Below are 12,194 nucleotides of genomic sequence, written 5' to 3'. Positions count from 1 at the left end.
TGAAGCTTTGTACCAATAAAACTTACTTAGAAATAATTATATGATTGTTTACTAAGTGTTTTGTGAAAATGAAAGATATCCATGACTTCATGGCTGAATGAACCCAAATTGAAGACAAAAACTGCCCTTTCCAAAAGTCACAAAGTAGGCCTATGCTTGTTAACTGCAAGGCGTATTGGGACAAGGAATGGAACTGGCCATCTTACAACTCACTGTGCTGAACTCTGCACCAGAGGATTTGCATGGCTGAATGATCAAGAATCGATACACATTACAGTAAATGTTCACTTGGTGAGGATTTTAAACTGCACTCAAACACATGGGGTTTTCCATTAGTAACAAGCCATGAATCAACTTTTGTGACAAGCATAGGCCTACTTTGTGACTTTTTGAAAAGGGCCGGCAGTTTTTGCCTTCAGTTTAGGCTCATTCAGCCCTGAAGTCATGGAAGTCTCTCATTTTCACACAGCACTTAGTAAAGAGTCATATAAGTATTTCAAAGTTAGTGTTATTGGTACAAAACGAAACCTTACAATGTTATGATGACATGTTCAGAGGGGGACTTATTTCTTTTGATGTGTTTATTTGACAATTATACTGAACTATTGAAACCATCATCTATTATTTTGATGGAGGGAAAAAATCATCTAAATACTGCCACAACTCATTCAATAAGACCCTGTTAATTACACAGAGAGAAGTTGATTTCAATTGTGACATGGAATTCAGATTCCGACTACAGATTAGCATAAATTATTTGTTGACAGGGTGTTTACACGGTAGTCAAGTGCATTAGACATAATGCACTCACTTGCTCATGCTTGAAATAACCATTTATGAACTTGACTTCTAATTGCATGTTCATTTACACTGTAAAAGTCGAGTTTGAATGCCACAAAAGCAAGTTGCTCCGGGTCGTCATTAGAAGCTATTAGAAGTCGACTTCTGATGTTGAGTTCAAAAAGAATTGATCCTGTTTACACACAAAGTCGAGTTCAAATACATCTAAACTCAACTTCAGGCTATGTGTAAGCAAGGGTCCTACATTGTAGTTACATCTTAGGTATAAAATTTTCAAACTCACCAATGTTAACTTAATCTTCCCTGAGAATGTCTTATTATAAAACATAGTCTGTATCACTAATATACACGGTGTTGTCATTGCTTTGGCTAGCTGGTAAGTACCCACAGTATTGTTCTGTAAAGACAAATTAGTAAACACTACAAAACCACAGAAAGTTAAGCTTAACGGTAGCACCCGTGCTATAGGTAGACTCTTTGGGTTGAATAGGTTGCACTTTTGACATATCACCAGCCCTAACGATGTCATGTAGAAATGGATGCATGTTAGCGTCAGGTTCGGGAAGTTATAGTTCACGTATAGATACTTGTTGACGAATACGATGCAAATTGACGAACATAGGTTGATCACGATGGATATAGACACTAGGGTCTGACTCGGTGGGCTCGGCATTTTGGTTGTTCGGTCGTAGTACTGAATGTATTGATCCTTTGGTGATGATGGAACTGGAAGTATTTTTCACTCAGGCAGCTAACATGCAATGCACTCTTATTGTATTAGTCTCTGCCATAGCTTTCAACAAGACATTCCAATACTCTGTCTACAGCTCTTTGGTAGCATTCTGTATGAAGAAAAGATAATAAAATATTAATATATGGAAAATGTAAGACAGACTTGTCAATACACATTTTGTGGCCACTTCAAGAAAATGGCTTGTATCTCAGTCAAGCTGCTTTTTACAGTACTGTCTAAATTCATGCCAAATTTTTCTTTTGGAAAAACTGTACCGGTAAACACATAAATGGTCCTAAATCAAAATGGCCTTGAGCTGCTGAAACCAGGGAAGTGCAATACACTGAAATAAGGAAAAATGGAGGTTGTTCTCAGGACAACTTAAGCATAGATTCTGCTTGTCGTCAAAATATTTCAAGTATGTAAATTACATATTCATGTAAATGCCTTATCTTGTCTTAAATACACAGCTTTCAGCAGGCTATGTCTCATCTATGTCAATGACAAACGTACCAAAACCTGAAGTTTGATGATTTTTATGATTGTCCGGATGAGCAAATCACTGAATGGGCCTTAACTCAGTAAATGGCTCAAAATATGCTAAGGTGTCATATTATAGCCATATATTTTGACATCTTTTTTTTTAAATAATAATTATAGAAATGGAATATTTGCTAGTTTAGTGGCAAGTTTAGGTAGTAAAGACATAGCATACACAATTTAAGTAAAATCCTTTCACTCTAAATAATAAAAAAATAAAAAATAGCTGTAAAAATGCCTATTTTTACACTTTTATTTGTAACATGCCAAGAGACGCCTTTTTTCAACAGCTTTTAATTTTTTTTATGGATCCTTATAGAAATTCATGTGACCTGTTTCCCAAAATGGTGCAGTAAACCAATCAAAAAAACAGAAAGAGGCATTATGAATTATAAGTTAACAGATCAAAAAAAGGATTTAAAAGTTTGCCTTGCGTATGTTACTATTGTCTGTCAAACTTTTGATTGATTTTGAAGTCCCTCAGTTTTTTATAAACAAAGACTTGAAGCATAAACTAAAGGGTAAATCTATTGTAAATAACTTCATTTCTCCATATTATACAGTACCTGACGCGTGTAAGTGACCAAAACACGCGTGCCCCGCGAATTTTTCCACGCAAAACTCCCGCGTGGGAATTACTGATCGCGGTTGAATGCGTGTTGTAATCCGCCTGGGAGGCATGATGTCGGTCGAGGAGATACAACTCGGCAAATTACCCGTGGTCTTCCGTGTGATCGCGTCGTGTATCGTGTTATAGCGTGTTGTGAATTCTTGTCTCAAAATCAATATCGTTGTGTTTGTTCTGTTAAGTGCATGTACTCAAAACCAAACAAGATGACGATTAACGTAATTGTTGTGTAATTAATGTAATTATGGTCAACTCAACCAGGGATAGACAGACTCAACGAAGCCTCTAGTACACTGGGACTGAACGACTGCTTGCCCTTTGTGTCTCACTTTACAGTTACAGGGATACAGATGCACACACCGCACGCGGCGGGCCGAAAATACCCCAAAACTCGGCATTTTAAAATCGCTCCTATTTATTTCAAATTTAAAGTATAGCTCTAAAATTGACTAAAACCCCTCACCATAGATGAAATAAACAACCAATCATCATAAAAGTGTATTTTAACTTTTATTTTTGCGTTGACGGCCTTTCAAAGTCAAGCTTGCTTTACGCAAGTTCAGCTCCCCTGACACCGTGCATAGCCAGGGTGCTCGCGACGCCCCAGATATTTCACGTGAAATGCACAATGGCATGTTTTGATCTTCAAAACCCCTCGTCAAAAATAAATGGTACGCGGGCAATTATCCAATTTTGTTTTTAAACCACAAGTGTTCCCCTTTTCGACATAATACTGAAATAATTATATTATAAGCCAGATCAGGCATAGTGGAAAAAATGGGCAATACAGGGACTTGTGGAAACATCGACACTACCCAGTCCAGCCGCGAAACCCCGGCCAGCTGATAGCGAGCCTAGATAGCGGCCCGATGCTACCTAGTCTTGCCAGCAAGACTTCAGTCTTTATCATAAACATAATGACATCTACGGACCTAGAACTAGATGCTACCGGGCCAGGTAGCCAAACTCTTCAGGTCGTTAGATATATTTTCGCCCTGGGGTTTCGCCGTGTTGAATATCCACTCAGTCGTTGCACTCTAGGAATGCTAAAATTAAATAAAAATGAAAGTAGTTTCTTAAAAGGTCCAATTGATGATTCGATCCTTGAAGGTTGAACAAGTAATTTGTATATTCGATTGACACATCGTGTAGTCTTCCCGCTTTAAAAATCAACAAGAAGTTCAACTTGAAACATCAAGGGAATCAAGTTGAAGGTAAATGTATTTTGATATATGCATACTTCATGTGCAAGATATTATCACAAGACTTGTAAATTTTATAGGCCTATCTTGCACATTTCTTACCTGATTTATATTGCTTGTATTTCATTTCAAGACATAATTTTTGTACATTTCAGCAGTGTTTTTCGTACTTTTGGCACATTTTAGGGTTCCCAATACATTTTTTTTTACAAGCGTCCGATGACGCGTGCCGGCATTTTCTTGTCAGATACTTGTCATGCTTGTTCTCCATCTCATCATGACAACACATGCGCACCGATGGTATAGGGTCATTAATTTATTTTTTCCATTTTGCATAGACCCTAGAGTGAATGTTGCATCGTATTTCCATTTTAAAACGTAGGCGACTGAGTCATAGTTTTATCTTTGGTATTATATATATCCTGTCCAAAAATGGATGGATGGACCATGCATGGACGCTCAGTGATCCCTTGCGCGATCCATGGACATTGCCCTGCACTGCAGCTCGCCTGCCTGATGCCTACCATGAGCCGAAACACCATCTCTCTCAACCTCACTCGAAGCCTATCGGAGATATCTGTGAAAATCAGGGTGAAGGCAGCCTTTCGGGCTGATATTGTTTCAAAAGTTCGCATCTCTAATATTCTGGCTGACCACACTAGAAAATTCAATTCAATGAACACAGCCTTGACATAGATCCCGCATGGAATCCCAGTTCACTATCATTCACAGGGTTCAGCCGGTACATCATCGGATTTAACATCCATCGCAAAAATGGCTTGGAATTTTGAAATATGCCCCGGGAACCAGTACACCAGGCCTCACTTGCAGTACATGTACAATTTAGCACACCATGACATGGCAACAGCTGCTTTTCTCTGGAATATTGCCAACAAGCCCATACCATTGGTACATTAGGGGCGCACCATTAGATTTCCAGGGGGGGCATGGGAGTATTTTAAAAAAAAAAAACTTTGCCCACTAGTGAGAAAAAAAAAAAACTTTGCCCACTATTGAGAAAAAAAAAAAATTTGCCTCACTGATGAGTAAAAAAAAAAAATTTCACCCACCCAACTTTGTATTAAAATGTACATTAAAATTGAAAAAAAATAACTTCGCCGCCGAAGGCGGCGAAAAAAAAAAAAATTCGGTGCTCTTGGAGGCGAAAAAAATAAATTCCGCCGCCTTCGGCGGCGAAAAAAAAAAATTCTGCCTGACCCAAACTCCCATGCCCCCCCCTGAGAATCTAATGGTGCGTCCCTTAATACCATATGCATCGAGTTGTAAACATGGTAACGCCGGGCGGTGGTCTTTGTGGTCCATGTCCATACCATTGGTACATGTATGTACCATGCATGGAGTTGTAACCATGGTAACGCCGGGCGGTGGTCTTTGTGGTCCATGTCCATACCATTGGTACACGTATGTACCATGCATGGAGTTGTAACCATGGTAACGCCGGGCGGTGGTCTTTGTGGTGATGTGGTCGATGTCTGGTATATCATGGGTATGCATTACAACCCGGGACGTTCAACCAATCACAGTGTGGGAAACGAGTTCATATCACTTTTATCAGGGGCTGTGCAATAATTATGAGCCGGGGAGGGGTGGGGGATAAGAATTTTTCGGATTCACTTTACTTCCAAGAATTTTTCCCCATTAGAAATCTATGCCACCATGGGCGTAGATCCCGGGGTGGGGATATGTCCTCCCAATTTTTGCCATGGGGGATGGTCCATACATCCTCCCAGTGGCGTCGCGTCATAGGGGCACGTGTCCCCCCCAATTGATTGAAATTATTCCACAGTTTTGCACCATATTTTTACGGGTATTTTCACCAGTTTAGCTTTAATAGGGCACAATTTTTCATTTGTACCATAAACTTATTCTGTTGCCAAAAGGTGCCTGATTCACTATACTTTTTTCCAACCCCATCCCCCCCCCCCAGGTAAAAAACAAATCTATGCCATGGAAGTACTAGCCTTTCATGTTTCCTTCCTTACATCTTCCCTGATGCTTTATACTCAATTCATACTCACTGTGGTGTGCTGTTAAATTATTACTGGAGTGTCGAGCTTAAATAGGCTATTAATAATGACGGGGGAGGGGGAGGCAGGCGCCCGGCGCGTTGTTTCCCAACAATAATGCTGGCCAATATTTTTAAATATTAAAATATCTAGTTGTACTACACAGTGGTGTGTAGCCAGTTTATCGGAACGGACGGAGGGGAATGGCCACAGACTTGCTATATTTTTTTGCCAACAGAACCCGATTTTTTTTGGTGGGGGGGGGGCAGAGCTCCAGCATCTAACTAAAAATGGAGGGAGATTGGGGTGCAGAGGAAACTTTTCCAACAATTTTTCACCGCACGTTTATGGGGCTGGCATTTTCATCGGAAGGGCGGGGGGGGGGGTCCAAATTTATAAAAAGTCGGCGCCAATAAAATTGCGACCCCCTATATGACAACAAATATTTTATGACCTCCCCCACCCCCTAAACATGCTTAAAACACACTATCTATTGTCATCTTGTGACTCCCTATACATTTTGGCCATCAACAATTTATGACTTCCCCCCTTTTTTTCAAAAGTTTATGAGCCCCAGTATATGGGACCTACCCTCTTCCGAAGAAAATGCCAGCCCCTATATACCAATATCTGTTTCCCCTCCCTCTCGCTGCTCCCCCTCCCAATTCCCGATACCGTCACTGCGGCATGCGGATAAACATTTTGATATTGAATTTTAATAAAAATTCCCTTTAAAAGGAAAGCCAGCCTCAATGTAGAAGAGGTCTTGTAATTAGTTTTGGTCAATGTGAAAGGCATTTTTAGGATCACGCTTACATCTACATGACAGTCCACCAAACCATCAACGATGAGAACATGCACACTGAAACAGCAGAAAACATTAATTCCTAATCTCATGTCAACTCTTTTAATTCATTACATGTACTCCAAATTGTTCTGGTCTGTTTGTTTTGTTGTTGTTGTTGTTGTCGTTGGTTTTTTTTGTCTTTTCAGCTTTTTAACCAAGATATCTCAATTTCCAATTTTGTAATACCAGAACTTACGAACTCAATATCTTCGCTTAGGAATGTCCGATTTCACTGCTTTCGATATATACACTGCCGGTTTGAGTTAACTTACATGTACATTTTATTTTAAAATAACTTAATTAATTCGCAATGTATAGTTTAAGCCTACTATATTATAATAGATAGTGGCCAGCACATTTATAAAGGACTGGTTACTCACTACAATCTTCACTCTTAAACTGTGTTTTTCTGAATGTGCTGATCATGTTGATTGCTAGTCGGAAACTCCTGCGAAGCTATGGACATGGCATCTTACATACTCCATTCTATAACAGTCTGCCTAGTGCCTTGTGTGTTTTCTCTTCAATCATTTTGTTGAATGTAATTTTATGAATCAAATAGTAATATGTGTCATTTTATTTATAATAAAGAAGTTATTAAATTAATAAAGTAAGACAATTTATTTATCTATAAGTGCATGTCAAATGGGGTACATTGTTCAATACTATATGCATAAATTATGCCCATATTATAGCTAGGCCCTAAAAACTTTATTTTGCATCGGATTTTTCCCGTTGAAAAGACAAAACTGATGTTTATGATAGCAACCATTTCATCAATAACATTTTGAGTCATTTTTATCCATAAAACGACACAGGATATGATAGATAACTACTTTCACATCAATATGGTCCATATGATCACAGATTGTTGAGAATCTGTGATATGATCCGGGGATATGATGAAGATTTTGATTCTATAGATCTGTTATCAACATGATATCACGCTGTTCAGTGGTCAAGGAGTAAGGACCCCCGGTCAAGGACACTGATATGACATCATAGGTGATGTCAGATTTTCTTCTGCTGACCATATGATGCTATATATATTAACTATTATTGTTACATTTAGGCCTTTAAACTTTTAAAGTCATAATTAATTAGTTCAAACATAACTTTGGTAATACTCACTCGTTTTCGTTCGTTGAAACGGCAAAACATACTTACTTTTCCTAACAAATCGAATTAAAATATTTTTAAAAAAAGTTAACCACAAAAAGTTTTTAAAAAAAATCATTCCAATACCACTAAAATATAATCTCTTGAGTAAACTGACCCCAAACCTGAAACAGGTACCAGCCCCGAATGGGCTGGCGAAAAGTCAATATCAAAATTATGTTTACACGCACACCTGTGTTGTCGCCGTTCCGTCTGGTTACCATGGTTACATGCACATGGTCCCCAACCGCTCCCCATTAATTATGATCATGATGATAGGTAATCAACGGGTCAAGTATGTTATTGGGGCGCCCTTTGGGGCGCCCTCTACGGAGGCGTCCCACAATATTGGCATGTACTTGTGAGTAGCTTCTAATTTCAGTCTTACTAGATTTACTCCGCAATTGTTGTGCTATTTTGCTAAAATTATGCCCTTGCTCAGAAATAAATCCACAATATGCTTGGATTTTATTTTATTATTGTTTTCTGTTATGCACAGGATAAAATGGTGTGCGTATATTCTTTGTTTAAAAGACAAAATTAATGGATTTGTAAAAACACCAAATAAATCGAGACCTTTGACCTTTGTAACCACTTTGACCTTTGTAACCAGTTTACCGCCTCTTAGAACCCGATAGACGGTGACCAACACTTTGGATTACAATAGCCTAATCTGAATGGCATAGTCCAATAAGCTCAAATAAACAATCATAGTGCAAAATTTGACCTAACTTGCAGAGTATGAGTTTTTGTACCCAAAGTTTCAAAGTCAGGCATCTTATCAAGATCAAGATAGTGATAGTGACATAACAATTAACACGCTTATCTTACCAAGGTCTTATCTATCTGCATGGGGTAATTGGAAATTATGGTGTAGCCTATTTGTTTTAAGGATGAAACAACTGGCTCCTTTTGCATGGAAATTAGAACAAATTACTATACAAGCTGTATCAAAAAGTTTGGTACCCAGCAGTTTTGATAGTAATTGAAAAGCCTGGTTCTTCCAAATGCAATATCGGGTCCCCCTTAAAATGATAAAATGATCAGACCATAAATCTTTTGTGACTGTTTATGACATTAATCAACAAATTATGCGGATCCTAGATGTGTCGAGGATGTTATGTTTATGAACAAAACGTTACGTTTGTATTTTCAACATTGTTAATCATTGCTACGTGTATGTTAACAAATGAAAGTTCTGTAATTATTTTAATTCTTCAATGCTAAGTTAGTAAGTATTCTTTTGGATATCATCAAATTGTAAATCTCTAGTCAGATTTTCAGTGTGTTAACAACTATGTATCAAAGATGTTACGTTCATGTACAAAACATTAACGTTCTTATCTTGTAAACATTGTATACCCATATAGCTACTTTTGAAGAATGAATGTTCTGTAATTGTCTTTTATCCTTCATCTCTATTAGATTTTCAGTGTATTAGCAAGTAGATGATGTATATGTATCACAGACGTTATGATGTATATGTATCACAGACGTTATACATTCATAAAAACTTTTCTTTTGGTCAACATAGGGTAGATCCTCTTCTATACTATCCATCATATACCCCCTGCATAACGAAATTCAACAATATTCAATATCCAAAGCAATATCATCACTACAATATGCCCCAAAATTGAACTCCCCACCCCACATAATCGCAAATTGACACGACAGCTTCATTCCAATTCAATTTATTTCATCCAAAACGGTCCTGTGATACACCTTCCCCAATCAAACACATTTGTCTTGCATTTGATCATCTTCTACTCTTCCCTAGAAAAAATCATTATGATACCAAATCCCCGGGACCAAATCTAAACACCATGCCATGGAATTCACCATATCACGTCCAAGCTCACATAATTTGGGCGCCCCATTCCTTTTTTAAAGGAATTTTTATTTACATCAGGGATGTGACTCTCACATCCCTGGTACCATGCATCGAGTTGTAACCATGGTAACGCCGGGCGGTGGTCTTTGTGGTCAATGTGTACAGCCGTTCGGGACAACCCTGTGAGAAGCGAGTTCACATAAGGGACTGTGCAATAATAATGAGCCCGGGGGAGGGGTAAGAATTTTTTGGCCAGCGGAAGAAGAAGGGGAAACCCGGGTGGGGCGATTTTTGGCAAGCCGGGGGGGGTTGACACACATTCGTGGGGCGCCTTTTAAATAAAATAAAATGCTCTAAAAAGTTGGGGTTTTTTTTGCAAATTGGGATCCCGACATTTTTGGCATGTTTAAGGAGGGGAAAAAGATTTGTTGGCAGGCGCAGGGCAGGGCATTTTGAAAACTTTTACCCCTCCCCGCTCAAAATTATTGCACAGCCCCTCATCATTTTTATTTCATTAAAACGTGTTACACGATTCATATACTGCGCCCTAATTGGTCAGATTGTTATTGGGGTATCAGATTTATGGTATTAATGACGGGGGGGGGGTTGAGGCAGTCACGTTGTCACAGTTTCCCAACAATATTGCTGGCTAATAATATGTAATGTCTAGTTAATTTGTCTACTACACAGTGGCGTAGCAAGGTTTTCGGGACAGAGGGGGGGGGGGGGGCACAACTTGTAATTTGGTGACGGAAGTTGTGAATTGTTGACCCCGATTTTTATTCCAGAGCGCTCAAGAAGATTGAGTATCAAATTGCTTTGAAAAAAGGGAAACTATCTCAACACTTCCGTAAATGGAGTGTTGATTTTTGATTCACTTTTGGTTGTAAATGTACTGTTTATAAATCACCTTTTACATGCTCTTCCTGTACATGTACATGTAATTTAAGTAGGCCCACTTTTTGTGGTGGCAGGTAAATCTTGTATGTTCGCATGGTTCAATCTGATATGTTTGGTCACAGAACTTTTGTGTATGTTTGATGTCAATTTGTGATTTGATTGATGTTTAATGATTTATGTATACTTGTTCTAATTTTTTCCAATCATGTGTTTGTGATTTGCTTTTTTCAATAAAAACACAATGACACAAAAAAGACTTGCGTGTTTACTTCTCTGAGATCATAACAGAATAATATGAGGCTACAGAGGAAATGACAGGTTCTTCAATACAATGTCAACATCAAGAAATTATTTAGTTTGAAAGTTCTTCGTTAAAATGTCAAAATTATAAAGGAAATTTTACAACATGTCAGCATGGTAATAATTCATCTTTGTTGAAAGTTCACTGTGATATAATACACACGTAGTCCTGCCCCTCCCCCCTAAAAAGTGACGGCAGGGTTCGCCACTGTTAACATCCGCCGATACAACTAGTCCCAACTAGTACCCTTTGATGGTGCCCCGTCGATAGAAGGAATTTCCTACAAGAAACCACATTGATTTGCGTGCTTTCGTATTCTATAAACATGGTAAAAGCGGTAAAATGGCAGCATTAGCTAGCTGTGCCAATGAGTAGGTTTGTTTGGCAGGCAGCTACCAGGTCCTAGCATTAGAGTAACGAAATGACCAAATATGGGATTGAGTTGGTCAGAAACCCATAAACAGACCTCATCATGCAGTGATCATGGGGGGGATGATGGTATGGTCTACATGTATCATCCCTTTTCAAAATATCAAGAGGGGGGGGTTATGTCCGACCCCCCCCATTTGCTAGTAAAGAACACGGGGTAAAGACCTTATTTGCGTGCGTTATCCAGAGGTCAAAATGGCCCAGTCTGCATGGGACAAACTCTTGTTATCTCCATTCAACAGCTTGTCATCAAAATTCCTATAAGACTTGTGTGTTTACTTCTCTGAGATCATAACAGAATAATATGAGGTTACAGAGGAAATGACAGGTTCTTCAATACAATGTCAACATCAAGAAATTATTTAGTTTGAAAGTTCTCTGTGATATAAGACATGCACATGCGCGTGTTTATGAATAGCAAAAGTACAAGGCTAATTAGAAGATAAATTACAACATGGTTCTTCGTTAAAATGTCAAAATTATAAAGGAAATTTTACAACATGTCAACATGGTAATAATTCATCTTCGTTGAAAGTTCACTGTGATATAATACACACGTAGTCCTGTCCCTCCCCCCTAAAAAGTGACGGCAGGGTTCGCAACTGTTAACATCCGCCGATACAACTAGTACCCTTTGATGGTGCCCCGTCGATAGAAGGAATTTCCTACAAGAAACCACATTGATTTGCGTGCTTTCGTATTCTATAAACCATTGTAAACATGGTAAAAGCGGTAAAATGGCAGCATTAGCTAGCTGTGCCAATGAGTAGATTTGTTTGGCACGCAGCTACCAG

At 38.6% G+C, this 12,194-nt stretch overlaps 1 protein-coding gene across 6 annotated transcripts in view; it reads right to left on the bottom strand.

Annotated features, from left to right (window-relative positions):
- LOC140147912 (solute carrier family 35 member E3-like) overlaps nt 1–12,194 on the bottom strand; it is a 76,611-nt gene that overhangs the window by 45,816 nt on the left and 18,601 nt on the right. For all 6 annotated transcript variants that reach the window (XM_072169708.1, XM_072169704.1, XM_072169705.1 and 3 more), the window contains exon 2: nt 1,085–1,643. In XM_072169708.1, coding sequence (XP_072025809.1) covers nt 1,085–1,474 — 390 coding nt within the window. In that variant the 5' untranslated portion in view covers nt 1,475–1,643. The remainder of the gene's footprint in view (nt 1–1,084; nt 1,644–12,194) is intronic.

This window comes from Amphiura filiformis, chromosome 3 (assembly GCF_039555335.1).
Source record: "Amphiura filiformis chromosome 3, Afil_fr2py, whole genome shotgun sequence".
Taxonomy (NCBI): Eukaryota; Metazoa; Echinodermata; class Ophiuroidea; order Amphilepidida; family Amphiuridae; genus Amphiura; species Amphiura filiformis.
The sequence above is the reverse complement of the archived record's forward strand: the minus strand, read 5'-3'. Positions and strand labels throughout refer to the sequence as shown.